Here is a 21,622-nt window from a genome sequence, read left to right on the forward strand (position 1 = left end):
CTGAAAGCCCACCAATAGATCACCCAGTGAAGGCGGTAAACGAGTCAGGAGGAGAGTCAGGGGAGACCCGAGTTCCTTATCAAAGCTGAAAACGCAGCCTGGGTTTGACGACTCCCCTCCCTTAGAGCAGGGGATTGTTCCTCCCAGGGAACTCCCCTCAGCGGTACTAGACTCACAACCTTGTGACACTAAGGCCTCCTCATACGTTCTATATTCAGTTCGCAGACATAGGCCCATTCATTTCATTGAAATGGAACAAGAGAGGAAATAAATGACGCAGCGAGTGTTCCCCTTTCCATGAACGTGCATGCCAACGTATTCCACCACAACAAACTGCTGCAGTGGCTCCTTTTTGTGTCTCTGTGTATTCACTGTGAATGGTGAGTCAAACATCTGGACCCACTTAGCTTCCTCTGTGAAGGCAAAATCTGTTCTGGCCCTAACGCCTGCAGGGGTCAGAGCCAGCAGGAGCACATGTGCTTCAAACTCCTGGGTTTGGGTGGTTTAACTGCTTTCATGCACGTCTGAAACATGGACCGTTTCATACGCATTCACATTATTGTAATCAATGCAGAAAAATGTTATGTAATTCTAGAATACAAGTGTTTTATTTATTCAACTTTTAGATATTTTAGATTTGCTGACAATGACACAGGTCTGGCAGGCTAAGTGTTAACTCCAGAGCAGAACCTGAGAGACTGCTCTGAAAGGTTAAACTGTTGTTAAACCCATTAATGACTTAATGGTTGACTTGGGGGACAGCAGACTATAGGTATGTATGAGTCCTGAGGCTCTACTAACAGACCCCGGATTGTTGTCTCCTTCACGTCCATTTGTTTTATAGCAACACTAAATATGTTCCCGGCTTCTCCCACCTACAGGTTGAAAGCAGATTTACAACTGTCCCAGGTGGCTATTGCTAACGAGCCACCTGATACAAAATAAGCCACAAAGTAAAAAAGATCCACACTGATGGACAAAAAATGTTATTGCAGTCCAGTAGCAACAAAGCCAGGTCACCATCAGTCTGTGATTTTGTACCTTCCTTAAGCTCCTTCTAACTCGTGTAGGCCGTGCCGATGCTCACTCCGGCTTTAGCTCTTTGCTTCACTTCAAAAGATATTACTCCCTTCCTTTTACTTCCAGGCTCTGCCCTGATACCAACAAAACAAGAACAATCCTCTTCTTCTTGTTGTGCTTTTTTTTGCCAATCAGCGAAATGGAAAAGCTAACTGCTAACCTTTACATTAGTGCAGTGTCTGGTCAGCAGCGGGCTGTCCAATGCCAAAGTTTCTCTCTCAAGAACCACTGTAACCAGTTTTTAAAGCAATAGTTTCAAGTGTTAAGATCTCTTTAGTGTAGCTTTAAGTTACGTCAGAGTGGAATGTCATTTCCTGTGAATCGGTTCCTCCGTACAATTTGTGTCCTTCATGTAATGAAAAAATGAAATCTAGGTTAAAAGGACTTGGACAAGTTAAAGTTAGAATCATGCAGATGCTGGATCACATTATGTTAATGGTAAAAACACGTCATTACTGTCATGTCACCTGTATGTTGTAAGGAACCGTTCAGAAGGTGTTGTATTTTTACCTCAGCGTGTGTTTTTAAAGAGTTTTTCTTTCAGCACCAGTCTTACAGAAGGTTTGCACTCTCTGCTGTGTGCAGAACAGTCATTAAGATGTGGCGGTATATGTTTTTGTTTGATTAGTTTTATTTACCAAGTGAGGGACCAGAAAATAGTGTTAAAATCACAAAACTCAGTACTAGAACAGTGAAAGTGAACCAACATGTATGTGGTTTATAATTCAGATTTTATTTAAAACATTTCTGGGGGGGGGGGGGGGGGGGGGGGGAGTGACTTTCAAATGTGCAAACTTCTGGTGCTGTTGTGTTTTTGGAGTGTAAAGAGTGACCCCTGGTGGCCACAATTTATATAGCTCTAAAATATTTGATGTTGGTTTTGCAGACAGAAGCATTGGGAAGGGGTTGATTTACAAAACTAGGCCATCACTGCTGTAAATGTAATATGAGAGGCCTCACCATTTTCCCGTGAGCTAATCACCAGGATGAGAAATAACGTCTAGTTTTGTCAGAAAATGGGTACTTAGTTCAATTCTAACAAATACGATGATTTTGTGTTTTATTCATCTACCAATCATCTCCACTAAGCACTGGAAGGTAAAGGTAGGTAGCAGCATGCCGACAGAGGACTGCATTTCTGTGTGTTGATTTCTAGCTGGCATGAAGACACGTCCCTCCCTCACTCATCGTTTTCCTGTTCTCCCTTCATCCAGGCTTGAGTTTCCTGGCACCACTTCACCTTTTTTTGCTGTTCACTCGCTTCTGTGATTGGTTGCAGGTTGTGGTTGCACCACACCCTTTGATGTGTGGATCATAAATTCATGCTAGTCTGTTAAACGCTGTCCAAAAAATTTCCAAATTGAAATCTTTCTTATGGTGAGTTTAATATTCACCTTTTTCTTAGTGCTATCGATCAGTGTTGACAGATGCTCTTTGGCTCCATCCAGCTGTGCATTCCTGTTTACAGCTGTGCTACATCACAACTGGAACCGCTTCTGTTGCAAAAGGTTTTTAGCCACTTGTTTTGCCATCATTCTTGGCCTAAGTGACAATGATAGTAAAGAATATGTCAAAGTCCCAAAACTGGAGTGCATGGTGTTGGACGAATTAGAAAATACCAGGAAATTCTTCTTTATTTTTATTTTATCTGAAGACAATAAAGCACAAACAAGCACTGCAGTCTAAAACTCCAAAATTACTTCACTCATTTCTGAATTTAATAATTTCTGCTTTTGATTGTGGTGATTTTTTTCTTCTTTTCACGTGTTAGGCCCAGCGCCATGTGACTGACCTGTACGAAGACCTCCGTGATGGACACAACCTGATCTCACTGCTGGAGGTCCTCTCTGGAGAGACACTGGTGAGTTTAACGTCTGCCTCTGAACAAAGTGCCTGAGCTCTGCATCCTTTTTCTTTTGCAGTCCACTAAAAGTCTGACTGAATCCTGACTCAAACAACTGCATTATCATACTATTAACCTTACACGAACCTGGCTAAATGTATGTTTTCTCATCAGTCATCTTTGTTAGCTTAAATCGTTTTATTGCTCGACGTTTGAGCACTAATCCAGAAACGAGCTGTTTATATGTTATGTTTTGTAGTCCGATTGCTCTGAAGCTTCTGCTAAAGCTGCTGTTCTTCATCACTCCTACCACCAGCGCTGCTCATCTACTGAACGCCTTCATAACTCTGACACATTAACATGATGGGTGAATCTGTCTGATCCTGTTCTTTTCCACTCCTCTTTCTCTTGTTTCTCTTCTCCTTTACTTTAACCTTTGTGCTCTGATCTCTGCTGCCTGATCTTTGCCTGCTTTTCGTCTCGATTTGCTCGCTCGGGTTAGCCGAGGGAGAGGGAGGTCAGGAGCATCCGCCTGGTGAGTGGCTTTGGGACTTTTTACCCCGACAAGTTATTCACTTGCACCCTAGCAGTGATTTGGCTCTGCATGGCCTCCATAGACGTCTGTCTTGATGATTCATCCTTTTTTTTTTTGGCTTTTTTATTCCAGGCTTTAAGCATGCATCTGTTGAAGTTGTATAAAACATCTTCTTTTATTTTTTTAAAGCATTTACATTGTTTTAGTTGAGCGTTATCTGGCTACATGTGGGATTTTAGTTGCAGGTTCCCAATATGAGCAGAAACTTTCACAAAATTATCCGTTGTTTTCTTATTTGCAATAAATGTTCCATTTATTTCAGGGGCATGTCCAGGGAGTGGCCTGGGGTAGCACATGCTACCCTTGGAATCTGATTGGCCACCCCACTAATTTACTTTTAAATAGGCTTTTCATTGTCAACAAAAGGCTTGAGGGTAAAGCAAAAAAGCATAACCATTGGTGCCACCCATGCACAAAGCTGTGCCTCACCTGGGTCACCCCATTTTAAAAGATCTGAACATGCCACTGATTTATTTATTTTTTGTCATTTTCTTTTCTAATACCATCGACTCTCTACCAGTGGGACATTCTGTGCCAGTTTCCAGCACCAAGACTTCATACTGTAACCAAACTCTACTTTCTCCTCCTCAGCCCAGAGAGAAAGGCCGAATGCGGTTCCACAAACTGCAGAATGTACAGATCGCACTCGACTTCCTCAAACACCGGCAGGTATGAAGCCAAAACCATGTAAAACAAAACAAGCCACTCCTGTTCAGAATAATGTGGCTGATTTCTTCCTCAGGTCAAGCTGGTTAACATAAGAAATGATGACATCGCCGATGGGAACCCCAAGTTGACCCTGGGGTTAATATGGACCATCATCCTCCACTTCCAGGTCTCCTCCTCTGTCAGTGTCATGTTTCATTATATTATTACTCTTATCCTCTGTCTGGGATCACGGCTGCTGTTTCCCCATCATCTCCTTGGAACAAATGGACTGGGCTCTTCGAGTCTCCTCTCGCAAGACATTTCCTAATCAAGCCACGCTCATCATAGTCACATCATCTTAGAAATAACACACTAACGTTTAAGTCATCGACATATAAAAGGAAACAACTCACCATTCTGGGCGTGCTAGTGTGAGTCACTCCTTTTTATTTTTCCAGAAGGGAAGGAGTGTCTTGTGGAGTATCCAACTTTTTCCCAGTCACACCCAAAGCTCATTGCCAAGAGTTGCCAGGCACAACTCCCTGGACATCAGCCTAGAAGCCTTGGTCTCATTTCGTATAATGACCTGTTTGGGTTTAAATTCCTAAAAGTCAAAGCTCATGAGATTATTGAACAGTGTGCCTTCTAGATACAGTGTCTTTATGCTTGCATACAAGGGGGAATAAAAGGGATACAGCTCATTACCAAAGCTTAGAGGGATTAAATTCCCCTGTAATCACTTAATGCTGCGTTTAATCCCACAGGCTAATTATCTTCAAGTTATTAAAGCTTGTAAGAAAAACATAAAGGATGAGCAGTTATATGATCCCATATAGAACCACCACATATTTGTTTACATACCAGACTGAGCTTATATCATGATCTGTCCTGTGATTAAATACTTAAATCCTTATAATTATATAAAAGCAAATACAAATGAGAGGTGATTAAGGGCATAAACAATCAGAGGAAATCATCACACTGCTTTAAATTTGAACTCTGAGGGTGTTGAGTGATTCCATTTAATTGGATCTTTTGGTTTCTACTAATGGCTTTATTTTTTTCCACAATCCTTCGGCATAAAGTATCTACTGATGATCGGATCGAGTTAACGTTCTTCGTGTGTCTCAGATCTCAGACATTCAGGTCAATGGCCAGTCCGAGGACATGACAGCCAAGGAGAAGCTGCTGCTCTGGTCCCAGAGGATGACAGATGGCTACCAGGGCATCCGCTGTGATAACTTCACCTCAAGCTGGAGGGATGGCAAACTCTTCAACGCTGTCATACACAAACACTAGTGAGTCTGGAACACGATTCGCTGTTGATGCCAAGTTTATCAAATAAAATGCGATACAAGCTCAGACAGGCACGCTCGCTGCAGGTCGTGGCACCGGCATGATCCCGTTTTCCTTTTAGAGTTAACATATGTGCCCCATGGCTCTCCGGCACTGACAGGGTAACAGTGCTTCTTTGTTACATTTTTTGCAGGGTCCTGAACATTTGTACATATAATGTAAAACTGGGAGTTTGGAAAACATTCACATTATCATTTTAAAGGGACTCTTTAATGAAAACCTGCCTCTGTAAATTTACACATGAAACCCACAATCTGACCATTTTTTTTATCATGACTGGTCTATTTAAAGGAAAACCGCCTAGCAGCATCATATAGCCTAATCAAACCACCTTCTGCTGTGCGTTCTAATGCTGCTTAAATCTAAACAGAAAAGCTGAATTGTTCATTCATGATTTGATGCATCCCACACACCACCTGCTCCTGCAGCTTTCATTTAAAACCTGTATTTAAACTTTTCTTTAAACCATTTTCTGTTTAAATATATTAAAAGGTGGCTTTCACTTATTCTGCTTCCTTTATAAGCAGCTTATGAAGCTGAAGAAGCTGCTGAACATCCAGTATTGAACAACCTAATCCCAAGCCCTTGTTGTGTGTTTCCTGTAGTTGTGTGTCTTTGTAGCAGACTTAGTGGTGTTTAAGTGCTTTGTGTGTTTGCATCCTGGGACGTGCATTTACATTTATTTCCCAGGAAGATTCGACAGTGCAGGTAACCACTGGTTTGTTTCTGAGCAGCTGCATTCATGCTAAATCTAGAGCAAACAGGAGAAAAGCACGATTACGTTTGCATTTCTTTCCAGCGATTAGATTAAAAAGAATGTACCTGCAGGGGCAGGTTTCCTTAAACTGGCACTTCTACCAGTAACTTTTCTTTTTCATGTGAGACTCCTGAGGCTGGGCTTTTTGCTGCTTTTCATAAAGGTCAGGGGTGTGGTGTGTGTGCATGTGGGCGTAACTGTATAAAGTTCTGTTCTTCGTGAAAACTGTGGCACTGCTTTGTGACGATGCATTATCTGGACAAACCGGAGCAGAATACAGTTTCTGTGCACGCCTCCGACCTGGAATCGAAAACTGGTTTTAGCTCCATTTAAACAAGCCGGATTTTAAAGCGCTGTCCTGGACAAGTTGCTGTGAGACATTCTCATCTCATCAATCTGTCAGGAAGTTCCAGAGGAGACTAAGAAGATGACGGTCTCCTGAGAGGACCCCAGGATGGATTTACGAGTAGCGATCGAGCCTGTCGGGAGTGTCTTTGACTGAATCCACGCACTTGTAACTAGAACCGATCCAGCACCATCTTTTTACCTACTGAGGATTATCCTGTTGAAAATAAAATGCTTAGCATTAAAAGAAAGTCTAAAAAGAGAAAAGGAAGCTTGGGCTTTATTCGTGGCGTGTCAGGATCTGTCAACGATGTGGACACTCGTGTGGTCATGCTGTGTGAGGACATCCCATCAGAGGCTTCCTCCAGGGACTCAGGTCGGGGTTCTAATGGCTCAGGGGCCCATTCCAGCAGCGACGAGCTGGGCCATGGATGGAGGTCTCGTAGCTTCCATGGAAGAGAGGCGCAAAGCCTGAGCAGCCTCTCCAGACCAACTAAACAACACTCTGTCTGTGAAGTCCGTCATGTGGAGACCTCTCCTGTGTTTGGCCATCATAATCTACGCCTTCAACAGCTGTATGAGTCAGTGCTTTTTACTGAATGCTTAAATAAGTGTATTTGAAACTAAAAGTAGTGGAGTACACGTGGACGGTGATAAATGGGCTGAGAGTGTGTGATGCTGTCAGTATTTAGAGACTTGAACTTTTGTCTCCTGTTGGAGTCAAGCTGCGGCTGGTTTCTGACTTAAAACGTGTCAGCTAGGATTCTGTTAGCTACTCAGTATATTACATTCCTGCTATAGATGCTCTGACATGTGCCAGGAAGATTCAAACACCCAGAGGACAAAAAGGCAGGTGCTCCTGTAGGTTTTTTTCAGAAAGGGAACAGGTGGGCCCTTTGACAGCATTTAGCCATTGGCACAAAGTCTTGCACCCCTCTGCTGCTGCCATGGCCTTAAAGCCTGCGAGGTGATGAGCTGCATTAGTTCTGTCAATCGGATTTTCTGCAGTATTAAAGACGTACGGTCTTCCTCTTTCTACTGGTGTCTGCCTGTGCTGCAAGCCAACATTGTTTTGTGTTAACTGGCAAAGGGTTAAAGGTCACAGTGTAAAACAAGCATCCATTTTAAGTTATTAAATATCATAAGTATCAAACATGATACATCTGAAAATATAGCTTGATGGTTAACTTTTTACTTTAATGCATAAACGTTGTTTTCACAGCCCCAGACTCATCGACATGGGCAAAGTGTATCGACAGACCAACCTGGAGAACCTTGAACAAGCCTTTGGTGTGGCTGAGAGAGACCTGGGAGTGACCCGTCTCCTGGACCCTGAAGGTATGACGGGCCAGTATCCCTTTCAACGAAACCACAGTCAGTTGTTTTTAAAGACATGTAAGACAATTCGTTTTGAATCTTTCAGATGTTGATGTCCCACACCCAGATGAGAAATCCATCATCACCTACGTGTCATCCTTGTACGATGTCATGCCTCGCGTTGATGCCCACGATGGTCTCAGGGCCAATGTAAGCCACGTATGAAAAGTTGTGTAAAGTTTTGAAGCTAAGAGTCAGTATGTTGGAATAAACTGGACCTAAAGGGCCGTGTCTCATGCCGCCTTCCATTCCATAGTTAAATGGGATGTTTTTCTAATATGGTTGGTGCCAAGACCTCATGCTGTCAGTTGGATAGAGATAGATAGAGTTCATGTTGGTGACGACTATAAGCCACTACAACACCCAACTTTAGCTCTGTCTGTTACATGTTTGGAGTTCCAACATTTTTACTCCACAGCAATTAGCAAATTGTTGTATTTGCTAATGGTTGTGGCGGCCATCTTGAAATGACATCAGCCCAAAAGTTGATTGAAGACTTTGAGGGTTTTGCTTGTATCATTTGTGTTTCCCAAAGTGTTTTGCCAACAAATACATAAGTAAAAATGTATCACTCAACATTTTTTCTGTCTGGCAACAGACAAAAAAAAAAAAAAAAAACACTTCAGAAATTAGGATCATGTGGGCCTTACAGGAATAGAAGGAAGGGTATGGAACGTATGAAGACCTAACCCTACAAATAATGTATGATATGATCATCACTACTGATGTTATCATAAAGGTGAGAGTAACTGCACAAAAATGTAATCTGAAAAATATGGTGCCTGCCTCTTGTCATCACGGTCTACCCCTTCTACCATCAACTTCTTCAGACACAAAAGATGGATTGTTGCTAGCTAATTGAATAGAGTGGTGTGTGATTTTCCAACATGGTGACGCCAGAGGATAAGGATCCTGCTGTTTGTTGTTGTCAAACTCTCATGAGTCTGTCTGCTGTGCTGGCTCACAGGAGCTGGAGCTGCGCTGGCAGGAATACTATGAGCTGGTGACCATTCTGCTCCAGTGGATCCGCCACCATGTTACCATCTTTGAGGAGAGGAAGTTCCCAGGAAGTTATGAGGAGATAGAGGTGAGTAATTTTGAAGTTTATTTATTTTTTCTCTAACTCAAAAGTGTCTCCACTGAAGTCCTCTAAATGAAAATGTTCATCAGAACATTTAAAACCTTTCATGGACACAATGATTTATAATGAATGAGAGGAAACGTGAATAGATGTTGTTCAAAGGGCACTCTTACATAACGTCTGACTGTGGGTAGCTAAACAAAGCCCGCAGGTATTGTGCTTTAGTGCTGCAGCTAACATGTTTTAGCAGTCTCCAACTCTGCCAGCACTCTAACATGAAGAAAAAACAGCATAAATAAAAACTAGACTTCTTATTTTTTTTCTTTCAAAAAAAGTGGATGTGTCTGTTTTTAAAAACATCAAATGGGTTAAATGTGGAGCAGAAGTAGTGACATGGTGTGACTGTGTTGGAGGCTTGATTAGATTTACACCAGTCATGGGAACATGATGAAGTCAGTGTCTTCAGCCTGCTGTTTACTGGACACTTTATACCTGGTCATGTGCTACTGCCAGTAAACCTTTTCTTTCAGGGAATTCATGTAAGTGGTGTTGGGTTAATGATTATCAGTAAAAATCTGTTGACTTTAACAAAGTACACTTGAAGCTTTGCTGTTGAAATGCAGTCTTTTGTAAACTTTAAGACATTTTAGGATAATTTTCACGTGTGTTTCAGTGGAAATTGTTAACTTACTCTCATGGATGGCTTCCTGAATGGCCTCTGTTTAAAGAAACTTACTTGTATCCAGCATGACTGACGAGCTAACGGCTAGTGTGAGTGAAACAGCTTTGCACTACTGTTTTCATTTACTGTTTTTGTAAAATAAATGAATAAAATCCTGTCAGTTCTGGTGCTTGGATGCTGCTCAGGTCTTCAGTTGTACTGCTGCTGATTATATTTACATTTGTAGCCACCCATATAATTGTATGTGATGTGGAACGAGCTGTAGTGCAAAGGTTTATAGGCGAACATTCATATCAGCCAGAATGAAGCTTTGAAGGTTTAGTTGTTTTCAGATGGCAGAAAACACTTTGGTCTTGGCCTGAGCTCAGACTAGCCGTTAGCTCATCCATCCTGGTGGACTAAAAAGGTTAATTTATTTATGTACAGCTGCTACAGCAGCAATTTTTTATGACCTAAACAAACACAAACTGCAAAAAAAGGAACCACTCCTTTAACCCAGGTTACGCCTAAAAGAAGAAAAGATAATTTGAAGTATTAAATACTTTTGTGCATTTCTATGTTCAGCTTCTTTGGCGCCAGTTTTTGAAGTTCAAAGAAACCGAGCTTCCAGTAAAAGAGTCTGACAAGATCCACTCCAAACAAATCTACCAGTCTTTTGAGGTAAGCTGATTGTTACTTTTTCTATACACAGTCAAATATTTATAGTAATAACTCGAGCTATCAAATGTTGACATGTCCACAGAGTGCAGTGCAAGCTGGTCAGGTGAAGGTCCCCCCAGGCTACCATCCCATTGATGTGGAGAAGGAGTGGGGGCGACTCCACGTGGCCATCCTTGAGAGGGAGCGACTGCTCAGGATTGAGTTTGAGAGGTTCGTAAAGTGGCAGATGTGGAACAGTTTATCTTTTCTCAGCTCCAAATCATTTGTATCCTGTTTCCCTTTGGCAAGGAATGCAGTCTGAACAAGTCAGAACTGTGCAGAAATCAATCTGGTCCCAAATTTAACCTCTAGACTGTTTCTACTTCACTAGTTTAGAGGCATCTGTAATCTAAACCTACAGTTATGAAGAATTAAAAGGTCAAGATTAGGTTATAGACAAGAAGGTGTGCTAAAGAATTATTTTAAGAAGAAGACGCCATTTCCTTGAAAACGTAAATACACAAATCCCGAGCTAATGAGAGCTAATGTGTAAATGACCTGGTTTTCTACTAAGGTAATGTTCTGAAGGGAAAGTTAAAGTCACTAGAATGTGTCTTAGTATCATAGGTTTTAACAAAGCTGCTGTGTTCCTGTCCTTTTCCAGCGTTTACATGACAGAGTGGAGAGAGTGAGAACTGTCGGCTCTGTGAATGAGAGTCATCAGCCTGTAGAGGGCTGTAGATGGATAAGTGATTGTTTTTTAATTGTTTTCTATTCCTGTCTGATCCAGACTTGAGAGGCTCCAGAGGATTTACTCTAAAGTCCAGATGGAGTCGGGTGTGTGTGATGACCAGCTCGCTCACCTGGAGAACCTGCTGCAGAAGGTTATTTGGTTTTTAGAGTTTGCTCCTAATCTGAATCTGTAAATTCAGACGAATATAAAACACTTCTTCACATACCTGACTGGATGTTTATTATAAACCTTTTACAAAAAATACTGTTCAGAAATCCTAAGGTTCTGTTCTTTAACACGAGATACGAACGGAGATGTTTCTATTAATATTGTTGCAGTGAAAAATCTAGCAAATGAAACGTCCTTAATGCAATTGGTGGAAATTCAGAACCTGTTGTTCGACTTCCCTCCAGGACATGGCTCTGCTGAACGCAGGGAAGCCAGCCCAGCACACAGCAGAGGTGGAGCGGGAGCTGGACAAAGCAGACAATGTGATTCGCCTCCTCTTCAATGATGTCCAAATCCTCAAGGATGGACGCCACCCTCAGGCTGAACAGATGTACCGCAGGTGGGTGTTCCATTCTGTTTGCTCACAGAGGACCAGGACACGAGTTTATTACCTAACAGAGAAACGGTTACATTTCTAATACCAACACTGCTTCTGTTTTTAATCTCAGAGTTTTCCACCTCCATGAGCGCCTGGTGAACCTTCGCAGTGACTACAACCTTCGTCTGAAGGTTGTGACATCTTCCCGTGTTCTCCAAACCCAGAGTACCCAAAAGGTGCGGCCAGAATTGGATGATGTGACCCTGCGCTACGTGGAAGACCTTCTGGCCTGGGTGGAGGAGAACCAGCAGCGCATTGACAAAGCCGAGTGGGGAACGGATCTGCCGTCAGTGGAGTCCCAGCTGGGCAGCCACAGAGGACTGCATCAGACCATCGAGGACTTTAAATCTAAGATTGACCGGGCCAGGACTGATGAGGTACAGTACCGAAGTAGGCAGCTCATAAAGTGGACATGTTGTACACTATCTCCATTTAATAACAACGACCCCTTTTGCCTGCTCTAGAACCAACTATCTCCTGTTAGCAAAGGCAAATACAGAGAATATCTGGGGAAACTGGACCTTCAGTATGGAAGACTACTGGTGAGTAATTCTACATTCTAGACATGTGTGTGAAGATCTCTTTCTGATTCTGTTGTCTGTTGTCTTATGGGGATTTTTTGTTTCCAGAACTCGTCTAAGTCCCGCCTGAGGAACTTGGATTCTCTGCATGCCTTTGTCACTGCTGCGACCAAGGAGCTAATGTGGTTAAACGACAAAGAGGAGGAGGAGGTCAACTACGACTGGAGTGACCGGAACACGAACATGACAGCCAAGAAAGAGAATTACTCTGTGTGTAATGTCTTTGCTTATTTAGAGTTTTGCATGCATGAACAAAGGTTTATGAGTCATTTTTGACCAACACATGTGCTCTTTGGACTCTTCAGGGTCTGATGCGAGAGCTGGAGCTGAGAGAGAAGAAGGTTACTGATATTCAGGCTCTGGGAGACACGCTGGTCAAGGATGGACATCCTGGAAAGAAGACAGTTGAGGTGACTAAAGATGCAGTGTATCCTCAAAAGATAAACCGTTAAGTACTAAGTCTCAAACTAAAACACCGTGTCACCACTAGGCCTTCACAGCTGCCCTGCAGACTCAGTGGAGCTGGATTCTGCAGCTGTGCTGCTGCATAGAGGCTCATCTCAAAGAAAACACAGCTTACTACCAGGTGAGCAACACAAACAGGGATGATTTTGATACCTTTTCCATAAACCTTCTGAGATACACGTGGTGTTGTTTCATAACTGTTCTGAGCCTCTCCTGTCTCGTTGCAGTTCTTTGCTGATGTAAAAGAGGCTCAAGACAAGATGAAGAAAATGCAGGAGGGCATGAAAAAGAAGTATAACTGTGATCAATCTACGACAGCTACACGCCTGGAGGATCTGCTGCAGGACGCTGTGGTGGGTAGATGAGCGTGCTCACACACGAGTGCGTGATTGATGTCTGGGACTCTGAGTTAAACAGAGGTTATAGTATTAATGTCTATTGGTTTGTTCCATGCAGGAGGAGAAGGAACAGCTGAATGAGTTTAAGACTCTGGTGGCTTGTCTGAACAAGAGTTCCAGGTCCATTGTCCAACTAAAACCTCGCAATCCCACCACCCCCATCAAAGGCAAACTGCCGGTTCAGGCTGTCTGTGACTTCAAGCAGCAGGAGGTCAGTATCATCACACAGCATAGCCTAGAGAACTAGACCAAATTCTTGTCTGGCTTGCCATACCTTTATTTAGTCTGGCTTTCCAGGCTACACACAGCAGTGACTTTTAAAGGCACGCTGTGTAACTTTTTATAATATTAAATAATTTTCTTGAGCCAGTATTTGCTAAAATGACCCTTTACAAGGTTAATGAAATGTGACTCAGACCCCCACCACCCTCCACGGCCAGAATATCGTACTTGCAATTTCAGTGTTGGTCCGGTCTGTTGGACATTGTGAAGTGGAGCTGACATACCTGGCATTGCAAGCTGCTTCCAGCACTTTTCCTGCATGTTTTAGATCATGAGCACAGCTGATTTGTTAAATTTAGTGATGAATCACTCCTGTAGACACTAACAAAGTCTGGGGAGATGTTGCAGCTGTTACAAATGCACAGCAAATAGATAAGTTTCACTTTTGGTTTTACTAGCAGACACTAGAGGGTGCTAAACGCAAGCCCAAACTGCATAGTATCATTTTAACACCTTTACAACAGATTCTGAACAAACTGCCTTTGATATGTTTTAGATCACGGTTCATAAAGGAGATGAGTGTGCTCTCCTAAACAACTCTCAGCCCTTCAAGTGGAAGGTTTTAAATCGATCTGGACATGAAGCAGTAGTTCCTTCTGTCTGCTTCATTGTGCCTCCAGTCAACAAGGAGGCTGTGGACAGCGTTTCCAGGTAAGAATCTAAACATGCTTAAAGAAGAACCTTTTCTGTTTTTTTTTTCAACCTCTGTAACGCGTTTTCTGAGGTTCAATCTGATTAACATCACACCTGTCCTACTGTAGTCTGGATGCAGGCCATCAGCAGACAGTGACCATGTGGCAGACGCTCCATATGAACATGAAGAGTCTGTTGTCATGGCAGTACCTGATGAGAGATTTCACACTGATACGCTCCTGGAACATCACCATGGTTGGTAGCAACAAGTGGAACTAAATCTGTTGATAATATTCAGCCAACTTTACAAACGACTTTAGGTAAAAGTACACTTCAGAGCAACGAGTGGAGCTGGTTCTAACCTCATCTCTGTGCAGCTAAAGACCATGAAACCAGAGGAGTACCGGCTGGTGATGAGAAACCTGGAACTCCACTACCAGGACTTCATGCGTGACAGTCAGGACTCTCAGCTCTTTGGTCCAGATGACCGCATGCAGATTGAGGATGACTACAACAAGTGCACCCAACATTTTGACGGTCTGCTTCGCTCCATGGAGAAAGGTAGGATGCCCTTTAAAAAGACTCAAAAGTCTTTTGTTTTCATTTTTTTTAGCAGGTAGAATAAAGAAATAAAAAAAAATTCTTGCATAGCACTCGTACAGTATAAAAATGTCCATTCACCTTTCAGGACAAATGGCTAGTAGGCTCAAAGGTGAGTAACTTAATACCAGCCAGATGCACCGAGCTGACTTGAGTACATGCTTTAGCACTTTGGACGGGATGCTTAAACACAAGCATTAGCAGCTATGGTTGGGGTCAGAAGTGTGTATGCATTCATCATGGGCAGGAATGTACGACTGGTTCTTGAGTTTTTAACGGTGGAATGGTTAAACAACACGTGACTTCCATCATGCTATTGTACACCTCCTTGACCTAGTTGCTAGATTGTTCTATCTTTCACATGTCTGACCAATAAACGATAGAAGAAATGTGACTTGCTTATGGGGGCAGCTGCAGGTTTTAGCCTCAAGATGGTCAGAACCTTCTCAGCCCATGGAGATATAAAACACAACTCACTGTTCCAGTTCATAGGAGTGCTCTGCCTTGATAGTTACTGGGTTGTTGCCAAACATTTCAACATACTTCCTTTCATCTGAGAGTGATAGATGAGTTATTGCTGCAAAGAGAAATCAACCATGATCACTAATGAGGTTATCAACCTTGGCCGTGTTCAAATAAAATACGTTGTGGAACCACTTAATACATGTGCACAGACACTCAAACACTCCTGTTTGAAAAGTATCATCACCATTCTTCCTTAGAAAAGCAAATGGGTAAAAAGCCAAAGTGAATGGCATCCATGCCCTTGGTGAGTGTATGTAAACATCTGACTCCCGTAGAGAAGTTTCATGTGTGACTGCATGTTTTGGCTCCCGGGTTGCTTTGTTTGGCAGCTTCAAATACCACCTTGGGCCACATTTACCTATTATTATACATGCAACATCGTTTTCAATGTAAATGTAGAATGTGATGCTATGTGTATTTGACATATATGCAAGCATTTAGAGATGTATGCTAAAAGGAATGTTGCGTTTACATGAAGTCACCAATGAGGCAACTTCCCAGTTTGTTAATATAAAACCTTATGTTTCATGTGTTTTCATGTATTTCATGTATTAAAACCAACAAAGCGATTTCTTTCTTTCTTCTTTTAATCCAAAACATGTTTTGTGCAGGTCAACAAGATGAGACTCTGTGTAAGAACTACATTTCGGAGGTCAAAGACCTGCGTCTGCGTTTAGAGACCTGCGAGGCTCAGACTGTGGCTCGCATCCGCAAACCAACGGAGAAAGAGCCTCTGAGAGAGTGTGCTCAGAAAAGAACAGAGCAGCAGGTAAACCTGGTGTTTCACATGAAATGATAGAGGAGACGGGTTTGGAGATTTTTATATAGTCAGGGTGATGATTCAAGTATGAGAATTAAGGAGCAAATGAGGCAGTGAGAAGTGTTTCATACTGTTTAATCAAAGTTAGCGATTACAGATCTCTTGACTGCGTTTCTGCTGCAGATGTTCTGGTTATTGGGGTTCTTGAAAATTTAAGCAGTGTGTCTTATCAAATCCCAGTATCAAATCAAATCATATAGTCAATTTCACACCCAAGAAGTTCAGTCCTTGGCAGGGACGAAATTTTGATTTCAGAAGTGGGGGGGACACAGCAGGCTTGTGCGGATTTGGGGTGGGGGGTGTTATGTAAAGACCCCTTGACACGTCACGTGCCCATCTCAATAATTTTTCCATCCTCTATATATATATATATATATATATATATATATATATATATATATATATATATCAAAGTTAAAAAATGTACAACTCTATTATTATTTTTATTTATTATCATTATTGAAGTGCAGTTTTGGCTGTTGACAATGGATAGGCCATTGTATTTATTGTTTTGGGTCTTTTTTATTGTTTTTGGTGCAACATTTTCTAACAGGGAGTGAGATTCCTGTTTGTTATTTTTATTCATTTAGAAGTTCTGGTTCTGGACATTTCAATGTTAAATTAAGGTTTATTTGTTGCATTTTAAAGGGTGTACTTGCATTATTATGATATATTAACATTATATTAGTGGTTATTTTGGTCTAGATAATGTTGACAATATCGTTTATCATCAACAATTTGTTGGACAAAATATCGTCCAGCAAAATTTGTTACATTCCCAGGCCTAGTCAAAAGTATAAAAATTATTTATACATAAACGGTCCCTCCTGAGATCTGGCCGTTTGTTCATTTGCTGTGTTAGAGGACATGCTGAACTAATGTTTTACACATGATCATCACCCTAACATTTGAGTGTATAAAAACATATTAAATATGTTTTTTCCCTTAAAAGTGTTTAAACAGTTGTTGCATTTCAACACACAAAAAATAAATGGAAAAAATAAGATAAATCTAATGAAAAGTGTACATCTTTGACATTAAGCTTAAAAAAATCTGTTGACGATGATGATACCGTTCATTTTTCAGAGCTTTTTAATGTGAAAATATACATTGCAATAGATAAGTTTACAATAAAGTTAAATGATAAAAGTTTTGAAGTTACACTTCTACTACTACTAGTAATAATAATTATGATGATAATAGTAATAAAAAAAAATTATTATTATAATAATACGAACAAATTGTGTCTGAGGAGTCAGTTATGTGGAGGAGATGAGTTTGTAAAAGTTAGTTTTGAGTTTGTGTGTGAAGGAGGAGGTGAGTCTGAGCTTAATGCAGGGGTGTCACATGTCCAACTTACGTTTTGACTTTGAAAGAAGTCTCTTATATCCACTTTTCGTTTTCTTGACATGCTGCCTCCTGGCTGTGCCTAACTACCAAAGACTCACAAATGAACACTTATTCAAATGTTATGTAATGGAAGCTGAGCTGAACTCTGATATTACACAGCGTCTAGTTGACGATGTGACTCAGTACCGGTGTTCCCTAGCGGCTCCAAACTAGCAAAACAACGTGAGCACGTTCTGACTGTTTACAACTTGAGTGACAGCAACAACAGCCAATAATACGTTAGCAAGTATCAGCAGAGCCAATAGATTAGCTTTTGGGCGGGTCTAATAGTAAACCGGTTTCCGTTTCGGTCCTAGTGCTCAACCAAATCCATTTAATGGAGCGTAACATTGTTTTTGGACGGAAAAAAGTGCAGGGGACCAAAACTGCCTTTTGAAAAAGTGGGGGGGACATGTCCCACCCGTCCCCCCCCAAAATTACGTCCCAGGTCCTTGGGGAATGACAGAGGGGCAAAAGTTATCCTGCTAGCTGCATCCACCATGCGCTGCAGGAGCTTAATAGAGATCTCTAAACCAGCTGGTGAGGATGTTTGTGGTTGTATCCTGCCGTCATCTGGCTTTGTTTCCTTGTAACCTGTTTGATGTTGTTAACTCTGATGTTTTTGTGTCATACAGAAAGTCCAAGGAGAGCTTGAAGGCCTTAAGAAGGACCTTGATAAGGTGTCTGTGAAGACTCAGCAGGTGCTGGCCTCCCCTCAGCAGTCGGCCTTTGCTCCAGTGCTGCGCTCAGAGCTTGATGTTACTGTGCAGAAGATGGATCATGTCTACATGCTGTCTTCTGTTTACCTTGAGAAGTGGGTTTCCAAGTACTTAATCAGATGAGCTAATGCATCATTTCCAAATTATTTTTGATCTTTTCAAAATACCATGTCTTCTCTCAGACTGAAGACCGTGGACATGGTGATCCGTAACACTCAGGGTGCTGAGGGAGTCCTAAAGCAGTATGAAGACTGTCTGCGTGAGGTCCACACTGTCCCCAGCAATGTCACGGAAGTAGAGACTCAAAGGACCAAGCTTAAGGTGAACACAATCGCGTTTGTAAAAGTGGTTGAATTGCCTCTGTGAGACAGTTTATAGTATTACGCACAAACTGAGTCAAACACGACAGGATATAACCACTGGAGCTCAGACTTCTGCAGATTAATTTGACCCTATGTGCTCACAACTCACTGGCTACTTTTGGATTTGGCATTTCCAGAAAATGCGAGTGGAGGCGGAGGGCCAACAGCCAGTGTTTGATTCCCTGGAAGATGAGCTGAAGAAGGCTTCAGTCGTAAGTGACAAGATGTCCCGCGTGCACAGCGAGCGCGATGCTGAGCTAGACCACTACCGCCAGCTGACGACTAGTCTCCAGGACCGCTGGAAAGCAGTGTTCACCCAGATCGACCTTCGCCAGAGAGAACTCGATCAGCTTGGTCGACAGCTTGGTTACTACCGCGAGAGCTACGACTGGCTGATTCGCTGGATAGCCGACGCCAAGCAAAGGCAGGAGAAGATCCAGGCCATTCCCATCACTGACAGCAAAACTCTGAAAGATCAGCTTTCCCAGGAAAACGTAAAAACCTTTACAGTAACAACCTTCTGGTTTGTTATGTAAAAAAAAAAAAAAAAACACTTAGCTAAATTTAATTGAGTTTCCTGTTTGAAACAGAAACTACTGAAGGAGATTGAACAGAACAAAGATAAGGTGGAGGAGTGTCATACGTATGCTAAAGCATACATTGATACTATTAAGGTGAGCATTAAAGATGACAGTCACATTAAAAGGTAATATTTAACATACAGGAAGCTTTTGCCTTTAACTAACGATGTTTTATTTGTGTAATCAGGACTACGAGCTCCAGTTGGTTGCCTACAGAGCCCAGGTGGAGCCTGTAACTTCTCCTCTAAAGAAAACCAAGCTGGATTCTGCTTCTGACAACATCATCCAGGAGGTATGTTCTTAGGGCTTTTATTCTTATGATGGCTGCTGCAGTGTAGGTACTAGAGCCACAGATGATGCTATTATAGTATCTCATTATTATAAATGGACTTTTGTACCACATTCTAATTTTACGTTTTGGAGTGGTGAGTCTCTAGGCCAAACAGTGCACGCTCAAGGTTTTCCTCACAAGTACAATACAGATCTGTTCTTTCTACAAATAAATTAGCTTTGTTCTTGGTAATTACAAGATAGTAATTCAACATCTTGCAGCAGGAACAATGACTAATATACAGTATAGTGTTGGTACAGACTGAGGAGCATATTGGAATTCAACCATGGCACATTATATTTGGTCTGCTTTTTCCTCTTTTCCAAATGTGTGTCCATCCATCAACAGTATGTAACACTAAGAACCAGGTACAGTGAGCTGATGACTCTGACCACTCAGTACATCAAGTTCATCACAGACACGCAGCAACGCCTGGAGGATGGGGAGGTACGTGACAACTGTCTGAGGGTCCCAAACAAACTAAACTCTAACTTTAACCTAACCAACCAACCAACCAACCAACAGACAAATGACTCAAACTCCCCACTGATCGCCAAGATGCATGCACAAACACACACACACACACTTCCTGCTTCTCTCTAATGCACATTTACTTTTAATGTACAGATGACAAAGTGTTGCTTTACACTAGGAATGCATGAAACACTGGCATGCTGTAGCAGGTCTATTAGCAAGAGATGCAACTATTTTAGGGCAAATGCCATCATGGCCTTACTTACAACATTGGAACCAAATCCAAAAATAACCACAAGCAAAAGCATTGCTTGTGTTTTATTTAGAGTGTTGAGGTGGATTGGGCATCAGTACAGTCCACAAGGCCTGGGAGTGCTCCTGGCTTATTTACAGTACTGTAGATTAATCAGTTAGAGGCTAATTAAGACCACCATGTCTAGACTAGGTAAATACATTCACGCATTCATGTTCATTCATTCTGAGTGTTGCGTCATAGTAGATTTAGAATGAGGGGTTCTTTCTTTCACTTTGTTATAGTTTCCTTTACTGTTTCATCCCGTTATCATTTTCCTAGAGATTCCACTCAAAACTATTCCATTTGTGGGTCAGTCTGGTTGTCACTGTCTTCAGCTTTTCTCTACCCAGATTCAAGGACTTCCATTCCTTTCTAACCCAGTGTTTATTTGTGTCCCTGCTCCTTTTTACTGCTTGCCAGTGCTTTGCCATGTTTGAACATATAAGAGGTAAAACTATTTGGTGTTTCAGGTACCTATCTAATGTCCATTTGTCGTCCCTGTCATCCGCGTGGCTCTCAAACTGCATTTTTACTTTCCATTCCATGTTTGTTTGAATTTCATTCAACTCTTCTGTAATGCAGTTCAATTGTTCAGACTGTTTAGCAGAATCTGATGTTCCTTCTCTAAATAAACAGCCTTCCTCTGTTTTTCTGACCAACACTGAGTTCACCTAAAGTTTCCACTTTCCTACATTTTACATTTGGTCTGAAATGGTGATTTAAAGAACCCCCACTGCATGGGATGAAAAACTTGTTCTGAGTGAGAAAATGACACTAACCTACACTTTATTTTGAAAATTTAACAAATATCCCTGTGCATAAAAGGGCATGTATGGGGTATAAACAAAACCCCATCTGGTAGTGATTACACATCTAATCACTAGGTCTGTTGGTGATTATTTTTAAATGTATTTTCTAAATGCATTTAGAAAATAATGTTAGATGTTCTTGTTGACCAGGGTTCAAATTACAGGGGAGCTAATGGGAGCCTAGCTTACCTAAATGGTGACGGCTCCCCTAGAAGCCCTCAACTTACCCACCCAGGGGGAGCCCAAAAAGAGATCTTGTTTCAACCTATATGACATTATTTATATGGACTCAACATACCAGGGATTCTTTTGAGCAGAGGAGATGGAGAGAGCTGATTGTTGATGCGCTACAGGAAGCTATGTCCTGTGCACGGACACACAGTAACTTTCTCAAAGTGGCGCCACCCAAAAATATAATTATCACATGATTGTTCATGTCTGCTCATAGTCTCTGGTACTTTCTTTTATGCGGAGCTCATCACCCGCACTGTGGTGACTTTGCCTTGCTGGCGCGGCCATGCATTGCACACTTCTCTATTTTTGTGGATGGTGATCCCTTTGATTTGCTTAAATCAAATGTAAACCATGAGGTGAAAAGGTATGAAAATAGACACA

At 41.8% G+C, this 21,622-nt stretch overlaps 1 protein-coding gene across 9 annotated transcripts in view; it reads left to right on the forward strand.

The window, feature by feature from the left end:
• LOC107378920 (plectin) overlaps nt 1-21,622 on the forward strand; it is a 150,948-nt gene that overhangs the window by 116,637 nt on the left and 12,689 nt on the right. For 4 of the 9 annotated variants that reach the window (XM_054740606.2, XM_054740626.2, XM_015949404.3 and 1 more), the window contains 28 exons: nt 2,852-2,941; nt 4,110-4,187; nt 4,261-4,353; nt 5,298-5,464; nt 7,847-7,962; nt 8,048-8,151; nt 8,969-9,088; nt 10,329-10,424; nt 10,507-10,634; nt 11,194-11,287; nt 11,550-11,704; nt 11,814-12,120; nt 12,208-12,285; nt 12,373-12,534; nt 12,630-12,734; nt 12,815-12,910; nt 13,017-13,142; nt 13,246-13,398; nt 13,966-14,120; nt 14,231-14,357; nt 14,480-14,663; nt 15,839-15,996; nt 18,072-18,250; nt 18,338-18,476; nt 18,655-19,011; nt 19,108-19,191; nt 19,286-19,390; nt 19,778-19,876. In XM_054740606.2, coding sequence (XP_054596581.2) covers nt 2,852-2,941; nt 4,110-4,187; nt 4,261-4,353; nt 5,298-5,464; nt 7,847-7,962; nt 8,048-8,151; nt 8,969-9,088; nt 10,329-10,424; nt 10,507-10,634; nt 11,194-11,287; nt 11,550-11,704; nt 11,814-12,120; nt 12,208-12,285; nt 12,373-12,534; nt 12,630-12,734; nt 12,815-12,910; nt 13,017-13,142; nt 13,246-13,398; nt 13,966-14,120; nt 14,231-14,357; nt 14,480-14,663; nt 15,839-15,996; nt 18,072-18,250; nt 18,338-18,476; nt 18,655-19,011; nt 19,108-19,191; nt 19,286-19,390; nt 19,778-19,876 — 3,855 coding nt within the window. Of the gene's footprint in view, nt 1-2,169; nt 2,185-2,851; nt 2,942-4,109; nt 4,188-4,260; nt 4,366-5,297; nt 5,465-7,846; nt 7,963-8,047; nt 8,152-8,968; nt 9,089-10,328; nt 10,425-10,506; nt 10,635-11,193; nt 11,288-11,549; nt 11,705-11,813; nt 12,121-12,207; nt 12,286-12,372; nt 12,535-12,629; nt 12,735-12,814; nt 12,911-13,016; nt 13,143-13,245; nt 13,399-13,965; nt 14,121-14,230; nt 14,358-14,479; nt 14,664-14,790; nt 14,815-15,838; nt 15,997-18,071; nt 18,251-18,337; nt 18,477-18,654; nt 19,012-19,107; nt 19,192-19,285; nt 19,391-19,777; nt 19,877-21,622 lie in introns of all 9 variants that reach the window. The other 5 variants (XM_054740595.2, XM_054740596.2, XM_015949402.3 and 2 more) reach the window with 5 other exon arrangements.

This window comes from Nothobranchius furzeri, chromosome 5 (genome assembly GCF_043380555.1).
Source record: "Nothobranchius furzeri strain GRZ-AD chromosome 5, NfurGRZ-RIMD1, whole genome shotgun sequence".
NCBI lineage: Eukaryota > Metazoa > Chordata > Actinopteri > Cyprinodontiformes > Nothobranchiidae > Nothobranchius > Nothobranchius furzeri.